We start from the raw sequence: 26694 nt of genomic DNA on the forward strand, positions 1-26694 counted from the left end.
TGGGATCTGGCTCCCTTAACCACTAGGCTATGGGACCAGTTCAAGGTCTTTCTATTTAACTGACAAATAAAACCTGAAAAGGCTTGTAAGTCCCCACAAAGTAGTAAAGATTATTAATAATTTATTTACAGACAAAGATTTTCACTGCTATTTTGTTGCCTAGTCCTTACAAGGCTTCTCTGTGGCACCACCATCTTTATTACTAGCCCCTGGTTCTGATCCGTCCCTTACCTGGGTGTGAACGGAAGACACGGCTTGCACTTCAATGTTAAATACTCCCTTATGTCCTTCAGCCCACTTAATGGGAGGATTCTGCACAGGGACTTTCTGTATTAAAGAGAAAACAGAGTGATTAGCAACCTAGTCCCCTTTACTGCAGTGCAAAGTCATTGACTACAAACCTCAGAACCATGCAAACGTAAGGCTCCCCCAAAACTACTGTAACTGGCTTTGCAGGCAGGAGTCCTGAGCTCAAGTTCAATTCCATACCATACTAGCTATTTTTATTCTGACCAGTTCATTAACCTCTCTGAACCTTAGTGTGCTTGTGCCGACAGGAAAGCGATCTTTCAGCTCCCATTCAGCTCTGATGATCTCATATTTAAATTCAGCAATACTCCAGTAAGTTTCCCATTACTCAGGAGTGTTAGGACAAAGTATACCATTTCTTTACAAGATATCGTTTTAAAAAGTTTTTTTTTTTCTATAGAGCGCATGTGCTCACCAGAGACAGAGAGAAAGGGAAAGTGAGAGTCCTCCATTTTCCTCTCAGGATTTTGGGCACATATGCACATGCACCTGGCATGTTCCCTAAGCCACTGGGTATGGGACTCGAACCGTGCAGCTGGCCATGTGTGATCCAGCGCTTTAACCACCATCCCACCTGCTGACCTGAGACATGAAATTTTAATACTTGTGATAGAGAGCAGAGTTAGCACTCTTTCAAAGCGAAGCATATAACACTTGGATAAGAAATACACATAAAAGCTTGCAAAGAGAGCAAAGTTAGAGATCTCTCTGTAACATTCAGGCTTTGACTGAAATTACTTTCTCTTTTAACAACATATTTCCATGTAGCAGTCCCACTTGGCTCTTGCTTTAGTTACTCGTAATAACTCTTTCATGGATTTATATGTTACTACTCTTGCAGGCCTTAGAGACGATTTTTTCCCCTTACATTGCTGCTGAAGTCGTTCCCTCTAGAGACATTGTACATTGACAAGCGTAGGGAAACGTGCTGTGTGTGGAAGTGTGTGTGGCATGGACACCTTCAGAACGACTCACGGCAAAGTCCCAAACTGGGGCCCAAAGCTGGCTCCAGTCCACAGACAAATTCTGTTTGACTCAGAATGTTGCAAATTTTTAAAAATTAGTTGCTACCATTCAGAAATCAAATAATTTCATATAAAAAACTATTTGGGGGGTTAGCCCTCTGGCCTGGTGGTTAAGAGAGTGGAATTCCCACATGGCCGACTGTGGGGTGCGATCCCAGCCATGGTGGCTTAAAAACTATACCAGGTGCATGTGTGTGCATGCCTGAAGTTCCCACAGGATAGAGAAATGGAGGAGAAGGGACTGTGGATTGATCATGCCCCACTGGGTGTGTGCTTTCTCCTTTCTTCTCAGTTTCTGTCTCTCTCTGGTGAGTGCATATGCTCCTTGGCAAAAACAAACAAAATAAAACAAACCAAAAAAAAAAAAAGAAGACACGATTATTTTTATAACTTCTTTTGAGAAGTTGAAAGATATGAGAACATTGACCTTGCATCCCTGCATGGGTGCATCTCTGCAGAGTGATGGAGCAGCTGTGACCTCCAGAGGGGGGACCATCTCCAGAGTGAATAAAATGCACCAGGACCGGGCATTCATCTCTATTACTCTTCTGATTGCTGTGGACACTGGAGTTTGCCATCTACAATCTAAAATAGAACTGATCTACGGAAATACAGTCTGAACCATATATGTAATTTAAACTAATCTAGTAAGCTCTTAAAAGAAGTAAAAAGGGGGGGGGCAGTGAGTGGCATGGCAGTGAATGTGCTAGACTCTCACGTGGTCAGCCGCAGTTCAAGTCCCAGCCCTGGTGGCTTGAGACTCATGCTGGACATGTGTGTGTGTGTGTGCCTAAAAGTCCCAAGAGGAGAATGGAGGAAAAGGAATTGCTGCATGGCCATCCCCCCCGGGGGGTGATTTCTTGCTTTCTATCTCTCTGATTCTCTGGCAAGTGCACACATCCTATGGCAAAAATCTCTCAAAAAAAAAGTAAAAAAGAACAATGGAAGTAATTCTATATACATAATGTGTTAAATTTTATAATATATAAAAGTAAAAAGGAACCTATGAAAGTAATTATATATAAATATCAAATTATATATAATAATATATATTTATACATTCTATTATTAATATATTATCACATCATAAAACCAAAAACAAATTTTATATATATAGAATTACTTCCATATATTCCTTTTCATTTTTCAAAGTGCTTACCAGAGTACTTAAAATTACATATATGGCTCAGATTATATAATTTGTTTTACTATATCTTTTTTTTTGGAGATTTTTTTTTTTTTTGCTATAGGGCATGTACACTCGCCAGAAAGACAGAGAGACAGAGAGAAATCACCTCCCAGGGGGGATGGCCATGCCACAATCCCTTCTCCTCCTTTCTCCTCTTGGGGTCTTCGGCACGCACACACATGCACCTGGTGTGAATTTAAACCACCAGGTCCGGGACTCGAAATGCAGTCAACTACATGAGAGTCCAGCAACATAACCATTACACTAACTGCTGGTCCCTATATAAATTTTTTTTTTTCACCACATAATATAGAACCTTTATTTTTAATATGATTTCTGTACATCAGAAATATGAGAGTAATCCTTTTACAAATGGAGCTGATTTACTAGAAGAAACAATGACAAAACCAAACAAGTATTTAATGTGAATCCATGAATTTAAGCTTCAAATCCAGCCAAGAAGTTTGTTACAGTCTCTTTCAGTTTTGCAGCTGATTCTTCTGAGATCTTCCCATCAGCCCTGATATTGCCCAACAGGGCTTGGTGCTGGCTGATGACATGAGACAAGAAAGCATTCTCAAATTTTGTGATTTTGCTGGGCTCCAGTTTATCAAGATACCTTCTTACACGAGCATAGATAACAGCCACTTGTTCTGCAATGGCCATGGGAGAATACTGTCCTTGCTTCAGCAACTCAGTCAGACGTACACCACGACTCAAGAGCTGTTGAGTGGCAGCATCAAGGTCAGAATCGAACTGGGCAAAAGCAGCAACCTCACGATACTGAGCCAATTCCAGCTTCATGGTACCTGCCACCTGCTTCATGGCCCTGGTTTGGGCAGCAGATCTGACACAGGACACAGACAAACCAACATTAATGGACTACCTAAAGTCTAAAAAGATTTACTATTAAGAATAAACCAAGTGGCATGGTGGATGAGGCACTAAATTCCCACATGGCCTACTATGGTTCGAGTCCCGCCCCTGGTGGCTTACTTTCTCACTTTGCCCATCACCCTCTAGTAGTGCAAATAAGTCTTTCAAAATAATAAATAAAAAAGAATAAGCCAAAGTCGAACCACTTTCACTTTATAGAAACTGACAAAACCTTTGCATTTACTGGTGCTTGATACATTTTTAACTTACTGTTTTGGCTTTACTTTACAGTAAGACTTTGCATAGAGTTCAGTTTGGAAGTTATTAACGTCAGCCTTCACTAAGTAAAACTTCTAAGATGAGCAACAAAAGTTAACCGAATACAGCAAAGAAACTAAAGATTTTTAATACCTGCATCTGTAAGTCTCTTCACCAACTGTGCAACAGTGGATCTCTTTTGACCAATAGCAACATAAATACAGTACAGCTTTTTCTTTTCATCAGTTCCATCATTGAAACGTTTCTGGTTAATGATCGTGTCAATAGCAGTTGAGGTTTTCCCAGTTTGTCTGTCACCAATAATCAGCTCATGCTGACCACAACCAATTGGTACCAAACTATCCACAGCTTTAATGCCAGTCTGCATTGGTTCTCGAACAGAGATTCAAGGAATGATTCCAGGGGCTTTTAGGCCAACTCGCCTACGGGTCTTGGAAGCAAATGGACCCTTTCCATCAATGGCATTACCAAGGGCATCTACTACACGACCCAACAGCTCCTTACCAACTGGAATGTTCACAATGGCTCCAGTCCTCTTCATGATATCTCCTTCCTGAATTACTTTATCATTTCCAAACACGACAACACCAACATTGTCAGGTTTCAAGTTCAGAGACATACCCTTTAAGCCTGAAGAAAACTCTACCATTTCTTCTGCCTGAACATTCCTCAGGCCATGCACTCGGGCAATACTATCACCGATACTTAGGACATGCCCAGTCTCTTCAAGGTCAGCAGAGGTATCAGCTCCAAGAATTTGCTCTCCAAGAATAGAGGACATCTCAGCAGTGCCAGTCTTTTGAAGACAAGTAGTAGAGGCATGAAGATTCCTTGTTGCAATGAAAGATGATCCCAAAGCATTTTTGGAGGCCAGCCTGGCTTGCCGAGGGAGGGCGCGGACCACGGCAGCAGCGATGCACACGGACAGCATCTTTTCAGCTTCTCCTCTGGTGGCTCCTCTGCAGCCGCAGCCTCTGGACTGATTCCATATTTTTTAATATATATCTGGTCATGCCATAATTCTCTCTTTCTCTAAGCTCCACCCTGTCAGAAGCCTGGGAACGCACATGTTCAGTTTGTTTATCAAGCCAGTGGGGCCAGGACTCAAACCCTGGCCAGCCATGTGGGATCTGACTCCCTCCGCCCAGCACTTAAGCACTGTGCTTCAGGGCCAGCCCATTGATATGTTTCATTTACCTCAATAGAGCCTAAAAAATTGCTTCAACATGTTATCAATATAAGCATTAGTAATAAGATATTTTACATGTTGTCCCTATAAATTCTTTTAAACCTGGTACATGTTTTAAACTTGCAGTCCATCTCAGTTTGGACTGGACATATTCCAAGTTCTCTGTAGTCACGTAGCTAGTGGCTACTGTATTGGACAGTACAGGTCTAAAGACTATTAGGAGGGGTGAGGGTATATCTAGGATGACAGCTTAAGTACAAGCACTGAGTTTGTTGCTTAACATGCATTATCTCATTTAATGTTCACAGCAACCTTAAAGGGAGATAATGGGCTTGATTCCATCTTAGAGACTCAGAGACAGTAAGCCACTCACCCATGCTCACACAGCTAGAGAATTTAGATTTTGGATCCAAAGCTGTCTCCAAAACTCAGGTCTGTTCTATAGCTGAGGAAGGCAACTGGGAGTTTCAGGAAATGAAACGTGCAGCTTGATGATGAAACGGTGGCTCTAAGGGCTTTTGCAGGATGGTATGTGTCCCAATTTTATCATGAGCAATCAGGGACTGTGAACATACTCAGGGTGATCCTCAGAAGGCTTGGAGGAGAGCAGATCTGGTCTAAAATCTGGCCCGTGCCCATGGCCCCAAGAAAAGGATGCCTCTCTCTCCAGGAGAGAGGAAACAGAAAAAGGAAAAGACCTGGGGAGAGGGAGGCTATCTATTTCACTCTTTTAAAAGCAGAGGCAAGAAAGTTACTACAAATGTTGAAATTCAAATTCCACAACTTGAAAATCAGAAGGAAGACAAAAGAAAGGAAAGCAGACCCACAGATTAAAAGGTCTTAAAAGACACACTGCGGGGCCAGAGGGAGGTGCTGCAATAAAACGTGATGCTCTGTGAGGCTGCCCCACAGGAAGGTTCCGGCTTCCCACCCAGACGCCCGTGACCATGCTGAGCATGAACGTGCCCACTGCACTGAGGGTGGGGCGGATTGTGGCACCCAGACCCTGTTGGAGGTGCTGCCTCTCTATTTCTCTCTCTTCCTCAGGGAAGAGATTGATACATAAATGTTAAAAAAAAAAATTAGCCAAGGGGCCAGCAGGTGACATGGTGCTTAAGATGCTGGACTCTCACATGGTCGACTGTAGTTTGAGCCCTGGACCTGGTGCTTGACAATCACACCATGTGCGTGTGCATGCGTGCTCAAAATCCCAGGGAGATAATGAAGGAGAAGGGATTGTGGTGTGGTGGGTCATTTCTCACTTTCCTTCTCTGTCTCTCTAGTGAGGAAACATGCTCTATGGCAAAAACAAAAAACAAAACAAAACAAAACAAAAACTTAAAAAAAAACAAACAAAATATTAGCCAGTAGCAATGTGTGGACTCTATTTAAAACCTGATTGGAATTAATAAGCGAACAAAAAATATGGCCTTAATGGGATAATTGAAATTTAATCACTAGTATTTGATGATGCTAAGGATTTACAGTTTTTCTTTTTATATTTTTGTTGTGGGGCGCTTGCACTTGCCAGAGGGAGAGACAGAGAAAGGGAAAGTGAGAAATCACCCCTTGGGAGGATGGCCACACTAATCTTTTCTCTGTTCTCTTCCTGGGATTTTGGGCATGCACATACATGCACCTGTCATGATTTTCAAGCCTCTAGGTCCGGGACTCAAACCATGGTTAATCATGTGGGAATCTAGCTCCTTAACCACCATGCCACCTGCTGGTCCCTACAGTTCATTTGCAAGTCATGATGATGGTATTGTGATGATTATAAAAGACCACTTTTCCGGGCCAGCAGGTGACTTGGTGGTTAAGGCACTGGACTCCCATATGACCAACTGTGGTTTGGGTCCCAGATCTGTTGGTTTGCTTTCTCACTTTCCCTTTTTCTCTCTCTTTGGTCAAATTAAAATATAACAATTAATAAAATAAAAAAAATTTTTAAAAAACTTATCTTTTTTTTTTTGGAGAGGTTTTTGCTATAGGGCATATGCGCTTGCCAGAAAGACAGAGAGAGACAGAGAGATAGAAAGCAAGAAATCACCCCCCAGGGGAGATGGCCATGCCACAATCCCTTCTCCTCCATTCTCCTCTCAGGATCTTGGACACACACGCACACGCACCTGGTGTGAGTTTAAGCCACCAGGTCTGTGACTCGAACCACAGTCGACTACATAAGAGTCCAGCAACATAGCCATTACACCAACTGCTGGTCCCAAAACACCTATCTTTTAAGATGAGTGCTTTCTTTTTTTTTTTTTTTTTAAGAGATTTTTACTATAGGGCACAGGTGCTCACTAGAGACAGTGAGAGACAGAGAGACAGAAAACGAGAAATTACTCCCTTGGGGGGATGGCCACACTACAATTCCTTCTCCTCCATTCTCCTCTTGGGATTTTGGGAACACATGCCCATGTGCCCAGCGTGAATTTCCAGCTGCTAGGTCTGGGACTCAAACCGTGGTAAACTACATGGGAGCCCAGCAATGTAACCAGTATGCCATCTGCTGGTCCCTAAGACACATACTTTTTTTGTTTGTTTGTTTGTTTGTTTGTTTTGGAGAGGTTTTCGCTATAGGGCGCGTGCGCTGGCCAGACAGACAGAGACAGAGAGACAGAAAGCGAGAAATCACCCCCCAGGGGGGATGGTCACGCCGCAATCCCTTCTCCTCCATTCTCCTCTCGGGATCTTGGGCACGCACGCACATGCGCCTGGCGTGAGATTTAAGCCACCGGGTCCGAGACGCGAACCGCGGTCGACTACGTGGGAGTCCAGCGACATAGCCATTACGCTAACTGCTGGTTCCCAAGACACATACTTTGATTTATAAATGAAATAGTATGATGTTGGAACTTGCCTCAAATACCACTCACTGACTGAAACCTAAGTCAACGGGACGGAGAGGCTTGGGAGCTTGTGCAGGCACGTCAGCGTGAGAGCCCTGGGGTCCCTTCTATAATGCGGCAGCATGGCAAGGGCAGACGGACAGCACGGAGCGGAGGCGAGGAGGCGAGCTATCCATTCTTGAAATCTGTAATCTGCTGAGCAAGATATTTCTGCTTTTTGCTGCCATCTGGCTTAGCATATTTTGCTACTTCTGACAGGAAAAAAGCAAGTGGATAGCATTTAGTGGTCTCTGGGATCCTTAGAGGAATAAAAGGCCCAGTATCTGCCAAAGTCCTGGGACAATTGACCCAGAGGAGAAACGGATGTGATCTAGCCTGGGAAGCTAGATCCTCGGGGGTTACAGTGCTCACGAGTGGGCTTGCCTAGTCATCCCCTCTGTAATGCATTATTCTGGGGTTCCTTCTGTTGTGGACAATATAAAGTAATGCAGCCTTGGGTGTAGGTTCATCCACTAAACACTGACTTGACGACAATCTCTCATCCAACAATGTGCTCAGAAAACAGTATAGTGACAGATGAGTACTGCGGAAAACACCACAAGCCCCCTCGGCCACAGCAGAGGAAGCAAGTCTAGGTTCAAGACAATGTTGGACAAGACCCAGTCGAGGGGCAGCTTGCTGGTCACCTCTGCAGAATGCATGGAGTAGTTGGGCGGCAGCTTTTCCAAGGCAACAGGGAGACAGTAGGATCCGGTTTGAAGACGTTCATTTAAGAGAATCGGCAGCCACTGAAACAGATGATGTAAAGAATAAAGTGGTATTTATTACAGCATATAATGCTGGCAATTTATCTAGCTCACAATAATCCAATGCAACTAAACAATGATTAGATATTGACCAGGGCTCTTTTTGGTAGTAATTTCTGTCAAGTTCTTTGCATTTCAAATTCCCTGAGAGCTCCTGAGATGGTAATATCCATGATTTATTGCTTCCAGAGCCAAAGCAGTAGCATTTTTCTTTTACAGCTGTTTGTGTGTCTGAAAAACATCAGTGCTGATTTCATCTATTGGGTTGTTGGGAAAGTCATGATGCATTTTTACCTAGAAAAATATGTTGTGACTTTTTTCCAATGACCAATACATTCTAACTAAGCGTTTTCTAGGTTTAAACATGGAAAAATATGTCATGACTTTCCAGACAACCTAATACTGTGTGTGTGCTTCCTCGGGACAAAAAAGCTCATTTTATGTGCAATGCACATACATGAATTGGGAAATAATGGATATGGCAATGCTTTTTCTTAAATATTCTTTCAAGGTCTATTGTCCACTAGCTATCCATTCTTGAAATCCATAATCTGCTAAGCAAGCTATTTCTGCTTTTTGCTGCCATCCAGCTTAGCATATTGTGCTACTTCTGACAAGAAGAAAGCAAGTGGATAGCATTTAGTGGCCTCTGCAGGGACCTCGGATGTCCCAACAGCTGCAGTGCAAATCGGCAAGCTTTGGACAACTCACCGAGTACCCCAGGAGACTTTCTACGGAGGCGCCCTGCTTCTGCTGACAGCTGATATGATAGAAGGTGAACAGGAGGTGGTGATTCACTGTGAGCTTAGCCGGAAGCTTAATTTTCACTTCTTCATAAAAGTCAGGAGACCTGTTTAAAAAGCACATTATACACAGATAACTCTGAGCAAGAAAGACGACTTCTCAGAGCATGAAGAGTAAAGCCATGGACCCCTGGCTCCTCCAAATTTGCCTGCTGGAAGTTGCGCATTCTGTGGTCCATACTGCTCATAAGCTAGAAGTCCTAGAGACACGCTTAGTGTATATTAGAGACACGCTTAGTGTATATTACTGGATATACTTCACTTACATAGAACTGCTCACAAACCAAAGACTTTGTCAGGAAAAATAAATAATTCCCACACATGACGGAAAAACCCAGTAACTACATTTGAAAAGAGGATGAGGTTCGGAGCATGGCGGTAGCGTGCTGTGGTCACCTTTCCCATCTGTCCTCCTGGGGCAGGACCTGGCCCATGGCTGCACCCAGCAAAGAATGGCAGAAACAAAGGAATGGCACGGGAAAGGACAGGAACCTGATTTTACCCCATCACAAAGTCCTTTGAGGACATTACATCCTGTATGAAGGGCTTTCCATACATGACCTCATTTAGACCTTATCCCAACCCTGGAAGGTGGCTAAATGAAGTCCTTAAATGGGCCCATGGTGGTAGCCAGGATCAAACGCAATTCTGTCTGAAATGATATAAAGGTCCTTCCCCTACCTATGAGATGAATAACAGTTTAGTCATTATTCTGCGACTTAATTTGCTGACAAATAGTGAGTATTCCATTTCTCTGTTGCTCAATTTAAACTTTCTTAAACTGGGCAGTGGGGGCAGATGTGATGGTGAATAGATAAGGAGAGGAGAAAGGATGGCTGAATTTTGTTTCTGCCACTCCAGGATATTTATTTATTCTGCTTGTTTTGTTCAGACACACACACACACACACACACACACACACACAGAGAAAATCTTGTCATGCCACAATGCCCTCCTCCACCCTCCAGATCATCAGGATCTTGGGTGCCTATGCATGTAGCTGGTGTGTTTCAGGCTGACTGGACCAGGTGCCCAATCCTGTGCTGGCTATGTGGCTTCCAGCACTGCCCCTCAGTGCATGACCGCCTGAACCACCACAGCTGAGCCCCCTTCGCTATCTTAAAGCAAGTTAGGAAATTTATTTCCTTGACACTATGAAACCTCTCTTGTATCAGAAGGCTCCGAAATACTCAAAGCAATACTAGTTTCTTGAAGATATGCTCTTCTCCCAGGCTTAGTTAATGGAAAAGCTGTGCCTCTCCAACACAGAAGAATGGAACTCTGCAGCTTTAGCTCCTGAATTAAAAAAATCTGTTCAGAGAAATCACCAAGGGGATTCAGAAAAGCTAGGTACTCATGCAACAATCTTGACCTATGTTTAGAACTCTGAAGTATACTCACTTATTATGGTACGTGATGGCTGTGTATACTTCCTGCAGAAATTCAGGCCCATTGGACTTCCCAAAGATGACCTGTTCACCAATATAGAAAGAACCAATTTAACAGTGAAGTTTGGGTATATCGAGTCAGCTACCATCAGTCCAACAGGATGATCCGGCCTCACAGAGCTGTGCTTGGTAAATTAAGAGTAAGAGGTTTTACAGTTGGTCCACCTGCAGGGATGCAGAAGAAATGGCTATGAAGGGTAAAGCAAGGTTCCAAAGAGGCTATATTAGTAACTAGGGGGCAAGGGTTTGTGAGAGTGGAAAACCAGGGCTCTCTCCAGTCTGCCCCACTGCCTACAGGTCTACATGATGGTGCAAAGTCACATACGTCTGCCCTCTGTGACAGAACCCTGGTCTACGGCCTTTTCTCTCAAAGGCATGGATCTGGTCACTTGCGTGATTCAGAACTCCACTGCCCTGTGCGTGTGTCTGTGACATTCAGACAAAGATTCTTCCTGAGCCTGATGCAGCCTGTAGGATGCACATGATTTGACAACTGGACTTATTTTGGGGCAAAGGGAAAAAACCCTCTCCTGGAGATGCAGTGAGTGATCCCATGCTGCGAGGGTCCCAAGGCTCAGCAAGTGGGCAGCAGACTGGGATTTAGGCCACTCACCCCTTGGCTGGATACACCCGTTGGCTATGCACAGGATCTGCACAGTTGTTCCTGGTAGCCCTGGTGGTGACTTGCCAGGGACCAGAGAAGTGAGGAGTAGGGGACCTCACAACAATTTCAAGAAGATATCTTGCCTTGGAAAGGCAGGTGGGACTTTAAGAGGAAGATTAAAAAGAAAGTAGATAGTTGAAGAATGGATCCCTTGGAGAAAAAATTACTTCAATAGAAAGATAATAGTAACTAAACACTGGACTTACTGAAACGGTCATAGCTAAGGACCCACCTCATTCAGTGGCAGTGATTAAAATGTATCAGTTCTGGCATTGTGAGTTCCTCACAGCACACTGCCGGATGCATTTATTGTAGGATTTATATTTTGCCTCAGGATGAACACTCACTCCTAGAAGATGCGGAGGTGGAGTGTATCCATGGGGCAGCACTTCACACTTGTTAGCAGATGTGGTCTGAGGCTTGGGGAGCGTGTCGGGCAGGGCACACATGGAAGAAGTTGCCTGAACAGAGCGGACACATTGAGCCGTCTCTACATTGTAGGCTGTTAGAGGAGGTGTGGGTCTATGGGTAGTAAAGAAAGATGCAATGGTATCTTCCAGGCCGCTAAAATGATTTGCATTTCCAAAGTGTCACAGCTCACTGGAGAAAACGTTAAGAAAGAGGCCTACAGTTTAGACTGACTGTTTCCCTCAGTATCCTGGGAACAGTGCTGGGGCACCTGGGAAGGCCTTCGTCTTCGCTGAGTGTCAGCCTGGAAGAGACACTCTCCTCTTTGGTGAGCCCTGGAGTGGGCCCACGTGACTGGAGCTGGGAAGAGCAGCCCACTGTGGTTCGAGGCAAACGTTCATTTCCCTCCTTACCGGGAGAGCAGCGCTCGCGTCTTCTCCGCACATAAACTGGATCTTAATGGTGATGTTCCTGGCAGATGCTAGTTTGTTAGCAAAGTTGAGCCTCTGTGGGTAGACATAGAGAAGATTTCTGAAAAAGAGAAGATAAAGAACCAATGAAAAAGTTCTAGAGTTTATTTTAAGCAAGTTCTTCAGTGAACACTGAGGGCAACACTCATGGGGCAATATTTTGAAGGAGTTCATGCTTTCAGAAGTGAATTGCTGGGAACCAGCAGTTAGCGCAATGGCTATGTCGCTGGACTCCCACGTAGTTGACCGCGGTTCGCGTCCCGGACCCGGTGGCTTAAAACTCACGCCGGGCACGTGTGCGTGCATGCCCAAGATCCTGAGAGGAGAATGGAGGAGAAGGGATTGTGGTGTGACCATCCCCCCTGGGGGGCGATTTCTCGCTTTCTGTCTCTATGTCTCTCTCTGTCTGTCTGGCGAGTGCACACGCCCTATAGCAAACCCCCCCCCCAAAAAAAAGTGAATTGCTGTTGGGGAATGATGCGTGGTTGGTGATCGTACCCTTCAGCAGCAGTCATCTGGTAGTAATCAGCACTGCTCTCTGCTTTGCTGCACAGAATGATGTGTCTGTCTATCTATTTGTTTAAATTGCCAGAGGGCATGTGCGCTTGCCAGAGAGAGAGAGAGAGAAAGAAAGAAAGCTCCTCTCAGTGAGGTGTAGTCATGTTGCAATCCCTTCTCCTCCATTTCTCCATCCATTCAGGCATGCACACATGTCCAGAAAGTTTTTCAAACTGCTGGCTCTGGGATTTGAACTATGGTTTGGCCATGTGAGATCCAATTCCCTTAACCACTAAGCTGGGGGCCAGCCCAGAAAGTCTTAATGTCTTAGAATGTGGATATCTGCCTAGATGGAGTCGTATTGCCAATACACGGATAAGAAAGCAAATAAGGTTTAACTCATTCTAAACAAAATTAACAGCCATAACTGATAGCCTAATTTCATTCCTTCTCTTTCTCACCCTCCAACCCCCACCTACCCCTAGTTTTTGTACTTGTTTTTGAGAGATTTTTTGCCATAGGGCGTACATGCTCACCAGAGAGACAGACAGAGAGAGAAAGAGAAAATGAGAAATCACCCTCCAAGAGGGCTGGCCATGCCACAGTCCTTTCTTCTCCATTCTCCTTTTTGGATTCTGGGTGCTCACGCACACACACCTGGTGTACTTTTCAAACCAAGTCTGGGACTCAAGCTGTAGTCAGCCATGTGGGAGTCCAGTAAGTTAGCTACCACACCACCTGCTGGCCCCGAGTATGTATTTTTTTGATAAAGCATAGTCTTCACTTGAAGAAATAATAATGACACTAACATTTATACTGGACTTATCCTCAGTGGGGCAATGATTCAAAGCTTCATATTTATCGATTTAATTTTCATAATTATCACTGTCATCACCTCCATGTCATACATGAGCAAACGCTGAGATGTGGAGATGTTAAATAATGTGCTAAATCTTATAGTCAGGACATGGCAGAGTGGGAAATTGAACCCAGGCACTCTGGCTCCAGAGTCATGCTCTCAGCCACTATGTCATCCTCCCTCAGATAAGACTCTCACTGCAATAAGAACGGCCTTTCCTTCTGTGTCATTCTGAGTCTGCTTTAATTTTCTGGGTCTCATTAGCAATGGAGTGTTAACAATATACCAAACACTAGTTCACTTAATGTTACGTTCTTCTGGAAAATGTTCTGTCTTCGCTCTTTTTAAAAAGTTAATTAATTTATTTCTGCAGGAAGAGAGAGAACTCCCACTAGGGTCTTGATGCTGTGATCTTGGTGTTGGCTCTGGAGCCAGAGGGCTGGGATCTGAATGCAGCCTCCTCCTTGCAGCTGTGTGACTTGGGCAAATTATGTAGCCTTCTCAAAGTACCAGTGGGGCTAATGACCACACCGATCTCACAGGGCTGTGGGGAACGTTTTTCAGTAAGAACTTAATAAATGATAGCTATTATGATGATTACACAGCTACACACCCCATATTACACCACCCCATGTCTCCACTATGAACCTCCCTCATTTCTCATCTGGACCACTGTAGGGCTTCCCCAATTGATCTCTGCTTCTATGCTTGCCTCACATAATCTATCCCTTCCATTTTGGTCAGATGAATCGTTCAAAGAAGTAAAATGGTGGGACCAGCAGATGGTGTAATGGTTATGTCACTGGACTCCCACATGGCTAACCACAGTTCAAGTCCTGGACCTGGCAGCTTGAAATTCATGCCGGGTCATGTGCATGTATGCCAAAAATCCTGAGAGGAGAATAAAAGAGAAGAGATTGTGGCATGGCCATCCCCACTGGGGTGATTTCTTACTTTCTGTCTCTCTGATGACTGAATGCACTTTATACCACAAATCTCTCAAAAAATAAATAAATAAAAAAGAAAGTAAAATGGATTATGTCAGGCCCCTACAGGGATCTCCCAAATCTTTTTTTCTTTTTTTTAATAATTATTTATTTTATTTTATTCACTTATTTATTTAGTTAGTTAGTTTGACCAGAGAGAGACAGAGGGTGAGAGTGAGAGAGAGAGGAAGTAAGAAAGCAAGCCATCAGATTCAGGACTCAAACCCTGGTCAGTCATGTGGGAGTGTCCAGCGCTTTAACCACCACGCCACCTGCTGGTCCCCTCCCAAATCTTTTTTAAAAAAGTATTATTTTATTTAACTTTATTTATTTATTTTTGCTTTGACCAGAGAGGGATGGGGGCGGGTGGGGGAGGCAGTGAGAAAGCAAGCCACCAGGTCCAGGACTTGAACCATGTGGTTGGCCATGTGGGAGTCCAGCACCCTTCATCACCATGCCACCTGCTGGCCTCCTCCTAAACCTTTTTATCATGGGTCCTACATGATCTGGCCTTGAGCAATTTCTCTGACTTCATTTTTCATCATTTCTCTACAACAGCCTAGAATATTCCAAACCTATTTTCACCTTAGGTTTCTGTACCTGCTGTTCCCTGGAGCTTTCCCCAGTTCTCTGAATGAGTGGCTCTTTCTCATCCCCCAAGGTCAGCTCACACGTTACATCCTCAGGGGTCTTTCTTGCTAGCGTATCTCAGTGGACCTGTTACTCCACTCACACTCACTCTTTCATTATATAATCATATCAGCATATATACATATGATTAGGAATGTAATCTGTGCCCACTGAAAAAATCTCGAGTAACTGAAAAGTACAGGAAAGTATAAAGATAAAAACAGCAACCACTCAATGTCTCATTGCACTGAGAAAATTCCTGTTGGGATGCTGTCACATTGCCATTTTCGTATCATATTCCCATTTTATCTTTCCCTTCTATACATTAAGCAGTACCCTACTGTATAGATAGAGCTTTAGCATATTTTTGTGACAATTAATGTTGTTCAGTTACGACCACTTTCCCAATCTGACTAAATATTCTTAATAAGCATGATTTTAATGGCTCTATTATATTCCACATTATAAATAAACCATAACTTACGTTAGTCTCTAAAAAATAGACACTTACACGATTTCCTTTTTTCCTGTTATAAAGTAATGATGAACACTTCAGTTACCATATCTCTCTGTAATATGCATCAAGAATCCCTTGAAATTCTGTATCACTCATTTTCTTCACCTTCGAATTAATTGAAAAGACATTGGTAGACCCTTCTCCAATGCTATGTTGGAGGAATGAGGAGTCGGAGTTTGTAGAAATGCTTTGAAGGAGCTGGATGAAAGGGGCTAGCAGGAGCAGCCGGCCCGCCTAGACGACCAGGTTCACTGTCATCTCACTTGTCTCCTGTGCCTGGACCCAGGGGCACCACCATCCTGTCCCACCCATTTCCACACTGGTCAACAAGCCTGCACACCACTTTTGAAGGGGTTGCTCACCCTCCACCTAGCGGATTCAAAGATCACCACTGGCATTCATCCTGCCTCTACTGCATGCGCTTTCCACAGAGACACAGTGGGAGGAAAGGTCGAGGGTATTTAGCCCAACATCCCTTTCTGTGCATGAGAAACAGCCAGCAGGAAGGTTAAATCATTTTGACCCCCAATATTTTTTTGACAAGACGATGATCCTTTCCTAAGCAGGGCTGGCTCCGTAACACAACGATTAGGCATTGCAGAGAGGAGGGTGACCCCACACAGCCAGCCCAGGATGAAGCCTCAGCCCTGTCTTCAGCCTGGGCACACAATCCTGAGGAGAGAGGGAGAACTAGAGGAAAGGGAACTGTGGCATGACCACACCCCACAGGGGGGCGCTGTCTCCCTCTCTCACTTTCTCTCTTATGCATATGCACGCCCTCTCCAGCAACTAAAAAGCATATTAAGTGATATGTCTTGCTATGTTGGCATGCTTTTAAAGAAATTGATAAAAACAAATAATAATGCTTCTCTTAGGAGGCAAGATCTGCCTGCATGGCCAGTAATCCAGAGCCTAAATGAGGTAAGAGTGATATTTTATTTTTATTAATTTTTAATTTTAAATTTGCTAGAGGGTGCATGTTTTCACTTGAGAGAGAGAGAAAGAGGCAAAGTGAGAAAGGAAGGATGGCCATGCCATAATCCCTTTTCCTCCATTCTGCTCCCGGGATTTGGGGCATGCACGCACATATGCCTGACATGCTTATCAAGCTCCCGGGTCTAGGACTTGAACTGTGCTGTCAGCCATGTGCGATCCAGCTGCCTTAGCCACCATGCCACCCACTGGCCCATTAAGAGTGATTTTTAACAAACGAGTAAACAGGCTCATATGTTTTATCTGCGTGCCTCATATTAGCCAGAGAAACTTCAAAAAAATGTTATCTCAGAATTTCTGAGAGAAGTCTGTAGCTAACACAGCAATCTGTCGTTAAGGCAAAGTTATCTGAAAGCTTCTTCAGTAACTACAGGTCCCGTGTACATGCAAGACATTTAGTATGATCTTATCTCTCCCCAAGTAAGAGCAGACAGTCATAAACATCACCACACAGAGAAGAGCAGATGGAATTCATCAGCAATTTTCTTTCTACAGCCCCTTCAAATGGTTTCTCTTGATCACAAACTGCTTTGGAAGCACCAAACTCTTTCCACTGATTCAGCAACAAGCCCCCAACTTATTGGGTCATTAGAAGGGTCATGGCACATTTTTTCATAGAATAATATGTCATGACTTTGCCGACAACACAGTATTTTTAAACTATTGTAATAGAGCAGCTCTAGGGCCTATAAATTTGGGCCACTTTTAGATCAAGTCATGGACCAAAGTCTCTCTGCTCTGTGATCTTGGGATTTTTTTTTTTTTTTTGGAGAGGTTTTTGCTATAGGGTGCGTGCGCTTGCCTGAAAGACAGCGAGAGACGGAGAGACAGAAAACGAGAAATCACTCCCCAGGGAGGATGGCCATGCCGCAATCCCTTCTCCTCTATTCTCCTCTCAGGATCTTGGGCACACATGCACACGCGCCTGGCGTGACTTCAAGCCGCCGGGTCCGGGACTCGAACCATGGTCGACTACGTGGGAGTCCAGCGACATAGCCATTACACTAACTGCTGGTCCCTGATCTTGGGATTTTTTAAAAAGAATTATTTTATTTAACTTCTTTTATTTATTTATATTAATTCTACCAGAGAGGGACAGACAGAGAGAGAGAGAGAAAGTGAGAATGCAAGCCACCACGTCCAGCATTTGAACCACAGCCAGCCACGTGGGAGTCCAGCACCCTTAACCACTATGCCAGCTGCTGGCCCCAGGATGTTTTTTTTTTTTTTTTTTTAAGAGGTTTTGCCATAGAAAAGATATTGAATGTTGAAGTGGGGAGATTAATGTCTCTGTACTGACGGACATGCATGGCATTCCCTTTGAAAAAAACAATGTAATACACTGTAAAGTTATATGTAATCAATGTAATATAAAGAAGATTATGATGATGATAATAAAAAAATAAAATAAAAAAAGAGGTTTTGCCTTAGGGCATATGCACTTGCTGGACAGAGAGAGAGAGACAGTGAGAGTGGAAGTGAGAAATCACCCCCAGGGAAGATGGTCATGCCACAATCCCTTCTCCTCCATTCTCCTCTTGGGATTTTGGGCACACACTCATGGGTCTGGGACTCAAATTGCATTCAGCCCTGCATACATAAATAAACTTAAAAAAGCCCTGTGGGAGTCCAGTGCTTTAGCCAGCACGTCACCTGTTAGCCTCTCAGGACACCTCTTTAGCTGAATCTAACAAAAGCCAGCCAGCAAGAGAGAGAAAGGCAGAGGACTCTGAGAGCTGAGCAGCCTGACTCTCCCCAGGCTGGCTTCTGAGATGCAGCACCAACTGGTTGCAGGAATGAAATACAAGGAGAAACTTAACGAGGAGCTGGACTTGCCAGAGCAGAAGTTGGAGGGCACTGCATTCAAGGCAGACAGGCTTTCTGTGACGAAAGTGATGGGCGATCATGGTGAACAGATCACTATTAGTGCTGATATTCTTTAAGTTGACCATTATTTCAGCAGTTTGGAAAATAGGCTACAGGGGTAAAATTCATGAAGCTGGGGTTATTTCTCCTGTGAAACAGTCTGGTTAAGAAGAATAGAGAGGGCCAGACAGTGATGCAGTGGTAATGCACTTCTCGGTCATTCTGGACCCACATGGAAAGGTTGTGGGTTCACGTCCTGAGCACTCCCTGTATGTGCCAGGCAGGCATGTGTGTGTCTGGGATCGGAGTTGGCTGAGGCCTGGGGTGGATCACAGGCTGATGACTCTGTTGGGAGTGCCTCCCCCAACTCTCACTGAAGACATACATAAATAAACTTTAAAAAAATGTAGGGGCCAGTGGTTAAGGTGCTGGACTCCTACACAGCTGACCATGGTTTAAGTCCTGGACCCACAGGCCTGAAACTCATTCCACGAGTGTGCATGCGTGACCAAAATCCCAAAAGGAGACTGGAGGAGAAGGGATTGCAGCATGGCCATCGCCCTTGTGGGTGACTGGTCATTTTTTCTCTCTGTCTCTCTGGCGAGTGCCCATGCACTATACCAAAAACCCCAAAAAAAAAAAAAAGTGTAGACACAAATATTAACCATTCGTGATGCAAATACTTATAGAGCTTTCATTTCTCGTAATGACAAGCTCTGAATAGAAAAAAATTGTGTCATTCATTCCCACATCGGATTGGAGGACCAATTTATCATGTCATAAAAGTAGAAACCTCTTTTCCTTTTTTATTTACAGGACCTTGGAAATCCCCAAATGCCACAGGACTAACTGTAGTTGTTCAAGGTCAAACACTCCTTGGTGGTTCCTTTCTTGTATGTCTCTTTGTAAGTGGGAGTGAAATGAGTTAAATGGCTTCTATTTAGTGTATAATACTGACTGAAGATGCGGAATATAAAATTTTATCTCTGACAGGGCTGTAAATATGTAAAAATTGAATATGCATAAAGGGTAAGGGCTAGAATATGATGTGGGGAAATGAAAAAAGTAGATTAGATTTGTAATGGAATTGGTGTCCATGTTTTTTTCTCTGTTATTTCAATACAGCGTCTGCAACAAAGTAGTAATACCAAGTATGTGTAAGTATCTTTAAAGATAAAGGAGCCAAAAGAAAAAGCATTTTGATTTTGTGGCCTGGGTTTTCTCTATAGTCTTTTGAATATGAGTAATACCTGTAATTAAAGCTTTTTTTTTTTTTTTTTTTTTTAGGGGGAGTTGTTTTTTTTTTTTTTTTTTTTTGAGAGAGATATGTTTTGTTATAGGGCACATGTGCTTGCCAGAAAGACACAGAAAGACAGAAACCGAGAAGTCACCTCCTTAGGGGGCAGGGCCACGCCTTCATCCCTTCTCCAACTCCATTCTCTTCTCGGGGTTTTGGGCACACATGCACACGTGCCCAGCATGAGTTTCAGGCTGCCTGGTCCAGGACTTGAACTACAGTTGGCCATGTGAGAGTCCAGTGATGTAACCATTATAACCATTATAACCAACTGCTGGTCCCACGTAAGCTATATTTATACCAGGGGAGAAAGATTTGTATGGAGATTTGTGATTAGGGACCCTTACCAAGTAAAAGAATGGGTGGTGATGCCATTTTAAACACTGCTCAACGCAGGGGCCATGTGGTAGTGCAATAGAAAGGGCCTGGATTTGCACCCTGGGCCCTTTGGAGCACGCTGGGTATGCATGTGCCTGTGGTCTGAGTCAGCTGAGACTCGGGCAGATGGCGGTATACACTCCATTGTTGGTGCCTTCCTCTCTTCCTCGTGGAAGACATAAATACACAACCACAATAAAAACCTGCAAAGTGCTCTACAAATGCAAGATAAACAAGTCCTTTTCCTTACCTGTAACAAAAAGGTTGGGGCCGTGTCTCAAATACAATAGCTGAGAACTGCTTTATAAACTGCAAAATATGGTATAAATTAAGGGGAGCTTCTTGTCAGAACTATGTGGGACAGCTGAGTGGGTTCTGAAATACAGCTGTAAACACTACCGGACTGCAAGATGTCAATATGTGACCTGGACAACTGACCACGCCGTCCTTCAGCTGCTCTCAGTCTCTCTGTTGCTTTCTCTTTCAACTTCTCTTTCCATCTCTCCAGTCTCTATGTCTCTCTAATTACCACTCCCTCATCTTTCTCCTATAACCTCTCAAAAAATGGTGAGATGCTTTTCTGGGGAAGCCCCATTCCTTTGGTTCCACCTTGTCACTGGAATCCATTTCCTTACCAGCTAGCAAGTGCTTGCTCATTTCCTGTTCTGACCCGAGACGGTGCTGTAGGAAGAGCTACTTTAACTTTCAGGGTGAAAAGCACAAGGTCTCGGATCTAAAAATATGGTAGGATTCCGGAAAACTATCGGAGACCCCCAAAATCATGAGCTCCGAAAATAGGACAAGTAAAAGCTCAAAACCAAAATTCATAACATTTTAAAATTTTATTTAACCAATTTTTTTTAAATGTATTTGTTATAATTATTTTTCAGTTTGACTAGAGACAGACAGAGAGAGAGAGGAAATGTGGGAAAGCAAGTCGCCAGGTCCGGGACTTGAACCGGGATTGTCTATGTAGGGGTCTAGGATCTTAACCACCACACCACCTGCCAGCCTCAAATTCTTTCAAAAGTTTATTTATTTATTCCATGAGAGAAAGAGAGAGAGAGAGGCAGGGAGACATGGACCCAACAGTGCCCTCACACAGTTGTCCGACCCATCTCTACTGTCCGGGATCAGGGCCAGCAGGCTCAGCAGGGTCCTGGGATGGGCCCCAGAACCTTCCTATGTGTGGCTGGATATATTACATTGCACCACCACCTGGCTTCAACATGGTGAATTTTTAATTAAATAGTCCCCAAGTTTTATTAATTAGTCAATAGTGACATGACTGAGTTTAATATGCAAACAAAAACAAAAAACCAGAAAACTCTCTACTTTGCAGATTTATATATACAATTACATATAAAGTATCAGTCTAATGTGGAGGATATGCCTGCAATCCAGCTACTTGGGAAGTTGTTATTATTATTATTATTTTTAACCTTACCATAGAGAGACACAGAGAAAGAAAGGATTGTGAGTCTGAGGCTAGTCCAGGCAGCATAGTAAGACCCAGTTTCAAGGGGGGAAAACTTATATAACCATGAAATGAAATATATATATATACACATACATATGAAATAAGGAAGTGAGCACATTAACAGCATGTGGTCAGGTGCTTCCAACTTAGGGAGGTCTTAAGAAGGTCTTATATATATATATATTTTTTTTTTTTTGGAGAGGTTTTTGCTATAGGGCACGTGTGCTCGCTAGAAAGAGAGAGACAGAGAGACAGAAAGCGAGAAATCACCCCCCAGGGGGGATGGCCACGCCGCAGTCCCTTCTCCTCCGTTCTCCTCTTGGGATCTTGGGCATGCATGCACACGCCTGGCATGAGTTTAAGCCACCGGGTCAAGGACTCAAACCGTGGTAGACCACACGAGAGTCCAGCGACATAGCCATTATGCCAACTGCTGGTCCCAAGAAGGTCTTAGATATGCATACTCAGGGAGAGGCAGAGAATAAAATACCAGAGAAATAAACTATTTTAAAAGTTTTATTGGTTTTCTCATAGCTTGACACACAAGTATTGTTTTGATAGCAAATTATTAGTGATAATACTGGATTAAAGTAGGTAGGCTAGTAAACTACTACTTGGCTCTTCTGATCCGACACCACTGAATCACCCTCATAGAGAAAAGGCTTTCTGTTATTCTAAATAAACTCTCTCAACCCAACAATCCTGGCAATTTCAAAATAATATAATTTCATTTTTTTAACTTGTGTTTTAAAACTCTCCCCCATAGACTTATTTTTTTCTTTTGTGCAAAGACAGAGCCCAAGAAGTGAAGAACGATTTGCTGAAGTGGAAATGCAGCAAAGCCAACTGCACGAATGAGATGTTCTCATTCAAAAACTGTGGGGAAAAGCTGGTGACCTTTACTCCGTAATTCCTCAGCAACAGACCGATTCCAACAGAGTGAACGTTACATACCTGCTAGTATCAGTAACATCTTAGTGTTATCTGGTATATTTTAATCTTTCAAAATAAAACTGCAAATATATACATACACATATCCTTTCAGGGAATGTATGCAAGGTAAACAGCCAAGGAGGTGATTCAAATCTACCATTCCTATTTCACCTACTTTAAATGTAATAATAAAAATAGCTAACTGTTTTCATCCTTACTGCATGCAATCACTGTTCTGAGAACCTACGACAGATACTACCAGTGGCAGCGCTCAGCACACAACGAAACTCAGGCAGAGGACGAACCACCGGAACCTGCACAGTAGCACAGCCAGCAAACAGCCCTGAGAGTCAAGTCTGGCTGCTCTGCAGCGCCACCCAGTGTCCACAGCCACTGCTGTTTCTTTCTTTTTAAAAAGAATTATTTAATTTAACTTTATTTGTTTTTATTGCTATTATTGTTTTATTTTATTTTTTAAAATTTGACCAGAGAGTTATTGCTATTATTGTTTTATTTTATTTTTTTAAAATTTGACCAGAGAGAGACACAGAGAAAAAGAGAAAGTGAGAAAGCAAGCCACTAGGTCCAGGACTCAAACCACAGTTGGCCACATGGGAGTCCAGTGCCTTAAACACCATGCCACCTGCCATCCTTGCCAGTACTGTTTTTAGGAACAGCAGTAAACGGTCTCATCAGCCAACAAGCAGACCTACCAGGATTTTAAATTTTTATTTATTTAGCCCAAATTTGCAGAGGGCACACACACTTGCCAGAGAGATGGAAGGAGGGAGAAAGCACACCCGAATGGGCCTGTTCATGCCACAATCCCTTCTCCATGTCTCCATCCCGTCAGGATTTCGAACATGCATGCACATGAACCAGTGAGTTTTTCAAGCCACTGGGTCAGGCATTTGAACTGCTCAGTTGGCAGGCTAAGGGATCTGGTTCCTTAACCACTAGGCCATGGGGTGGGCCCCCATGAAAACTATTACAATGTGGTCTTATATTTAAAGACTAAAGGAATTACACACTCTCCTCAAAAAAAAAAAAAAAAAAAGGTTGAAATAGCATAGTTAGCTTAAAGATAAGAGTTTTGTCCCCTAGTGTTAAAGGTTTTGATGTTTTAAATACATCAAGCTCAATTAAGGCTAGAAATCAGGCTATCAGGTAGTGGAGGTTGGGGTAACTGGATCCCACATAGCCAACTGAGCAGTTTGAGTCTTAGACTCGGTGGCCTGAAAAACATACCAGGGTATGTGTGTGTGTGTGTGTGTGTGTGCCCAAAATCCCAAGAGGAGAACGGAGGAGAATGGATTTTGGCATGGTCATCCCCCTAGGAGTGTTTTCTCACCTGACCTCCCTTCTCTCTCTTCTTGGCAAGCATATGCACCCTACAGGAAAAAAAAAACAAAGCTAGAAATCTAAGAACTCAAGATTTTATGTATTGTGAAATTAACCGGGAACTTGCACACCTAATGCAGCTGTGTATGCATCTTTTAAAGTCTCTTCATTTCTTTCATAAGTGTGAAAGCCAGAGAGAGAGAGAGAGAAAGGGTCTCAAGCCAAGATCCTCCCTTCCCAGCCTCCCCAGCCACCAGGGCCATGGGCGTGTGGGCCCAGCATGCACAGCTCAGCTGGAAGATGAAGCCACCATCTTCCAAGAGGACCCAGCATCACTTGAGCAGCACATTATTGTTGCCACATTATTGTTGCCACCACTAAGCTGGCCCCAAGGTGGCTATATTTTTTAAGTGGGAGATATGCTTTATAAACGTGCGCTCACGAGTGAGCTGAAACTTTGCTACTCAGAGGGTGGTCCAGGATGGAACAGCATCAGTGCCACATCAGCTGGGAGCCAGTAAGAAAGGCCCCACACATCCGCTGAATCAGAACCTGCTGGGTAACCCTTCTCAGGGATTCCAGTGCACATTCAAGATGGGAAAGCACTGGTCCAAAAGAACTGGTCTGTGTTTCATTTGGCAGATAAATGAATCTTAAAGTTGACTGTGGTTCCTTGTTTTGCTAGGCTCTCAAAGTCAAATTTGCAGGTGCCTGCTTAAGGAATCACCAAAAGTCTTAAGATACATTCTGTGTATTAACCTCAGCCAGGTTTAGATCGACTTCTCTTTCCTTATTTTTTTTTCACCCAGAAATCATCTTGTTAAATTGGGTCATCAGGGAAGTCATTTTTACATAGAAAAACAAAAATGTCATGACTTTTCCAACAAGCCAATACAATCTCTAGAAGGTGCCTCAGGTACTTTTCAAAGTGGGAAGGTTCATAAATTAATGTATAAAATTAAAGCAGTAGCTATATCCTGTCCTGTCGTTCTGTAGCTGTAGTTTCATGCCATTGTTCATATTTATCCCTGTTTCCAGTGTTTGAGGTCAGATGAAAGTGCAAACTCACAAAGGCATCAGTGAAAAGTGGAAATGGAAAGAAAGCCCCTGATGTGCAGGGTGAACAAAATATTTCATCTTCGGAAATCAGAGCAAGAGTAACAAAGTGTGAAACTTGTTCCAGGATCAAGTCAGAGTCCTCCAGGCTGCCTGCCCTGGGAGATGGTACAAGATCAGAGGGGACACTGGGGGTCACAAGCAGTGGGTTGGCCTTAGTAACCCTGTGCTGGTGGGCTAGGCTGCCACATTTGTATAAATGCCAGGATATACTTTGAGGATCAGGGACCTCCCCCAACCAAAAGCAAATGCAGTGAAGAAGCCAGACACAAAATGTTACCTGTCAGGAAACACAACATTAAATGACCCAATATTCTTTCTCTACAACCTATGTTAGAAAACAAAGACAAAACACTAAAAATCAGACATCAATAGAAAGAGAAAAATAAAAATCAAAGTCAGCCCTAATACTTTTTATTATATCACTTTAAAGATTGATTTTTTTTTTTTTCAGGGAAGAAAAAACTATGGTTTTTATTTTCATTCTTTTGACAAGATATTTGCTGTAGAGGGTAAGCACTTGCTGGAGAGACAGACAGAAAGTGAGGAAACATCCCACGGGGAGATGGCTATGCTGCAATCCCTTCTCCTACATTCTCATCTTGGGATTTTGGGCACACAAGTACACATGCCCGTGAGTGTCAAGCCGTGGTGTTCAGAACTCGAACCGCAGTCAGCCATGTGGGAGTCCAGCACCTCAACCATTATGCCATCTGCTGGCTCAAAGCTATGTTTTTTCAATGAATTAAGCACAAATTTGAACATCAGATATGGTGACTTTATATAGAACTTTCATTATCATTAATAATCTGTCTTTAAACATGAATTTATGAAATACTCACATGTGCTAAGATATTTGTGGAGTTCCTTTTATATCGATCTTCATCTGCCCCCCTCCCCCTTTGTGAGATAAGAAAAAATTCTTTTAAGGGAGGAATTGGAAAGGCAGCATTCCTTCTGCTAAGTAAAGCAGAACCTCAAGAATGCTGCCTTTTAGTGACAGGTGAAAGGAGCCATCCTTATAACCCACTTGCTTGTTGAAGCAAGTTTTCAATAGCAAGATTCAAAGAGAAAGCTGGGTTGTTTATGGTCTTAGGGTCTAATCCAGATCAGATTCCCCTTGAAAAGAATTATAAACATCCAAGCATTATAAATCTGCTGCTTTAAGAAAACCTGACTGGGGACATCTGACTACTTTAAGAAAAAGCGAAACAAAACAAAACGACTTTCTCTCCAACTCGGCTCAGAAAATTTGTTTAAAGAGAGATGTTTGCTATAGGGTATGTATGCTCATAGGAGAGACAGAGAGAGACAGAGAGAGAGAGAGAGAGAAATGCCCCCCAGGCCATGCCACAATCCCTTTTCCCTTCTCCTTTTGGGATTTTGGGCACACACGTACATGTGCCCAGTGTGAGTTTGCAGCCACCAAGTCCAGGACTCAAACTGTGGTCAGCCATGTGGGAGTCCAGTGACATAATCTTT

The 26694-nt window shown here is 43.4% G+C and overlaps 1 protein-coding gene and 1 pseudogene across 9 annotated transcripts in view; both read right to left on the reverse strand.

The window, feature by feature from the left end:
* Positions 1-26694, reverse strand: part of DOCK8 (dedicator of cytokinesis 8) — a 267141-nt gene that overhangs the window by 95933 nt on the left and 144514 nt on the right. For all 9 annotated transcript variants that reach the window (XM_006152456.3, XM_006152453.3, XM_006152460.3 and 6 more), the window contains 5 exons: positions 12262-12379; positions 10730-10800; positions 9237-9375; positions 8406-8507; positions 232-327 (listed from right to left, as the gene is read on the reverse strand). In XM_006152456.3, the coding sequence (XP_006152518.1) occupies positions 232-327; positions 8406-8507; positions 9237-9375; positions 10730-10800; positions 12262-12379 (526 nt within the window). The remainder of the gene's footprint in view (positions 1-231; positions 328-8405; positions 8508-9236; positions 9376-10729; positions 10801-12261; positions 12380-26694) is intronic.
* On the reverse strand, positions 3593-4908 carry LOC102469581 (ATP synthase subunit alpha, mitochondrial-like; annotated as a pseudogene).

Source organism: Tupaia chinensis, unplaced genomic scaffold (genome assembly GCF_000334495.1).
Source record: "Tupaia chinensis unplaced genomic scaffold, TupChi_1.0 Scaffold000354_1, whole genome shotgun sequence".
NCBI classification, from domain to species: Eukaryota; Metazoa; Chordata; class Mammalia; order Scandentia; family Tupaiidae; genus Tupaia; species Tupaia belangeri.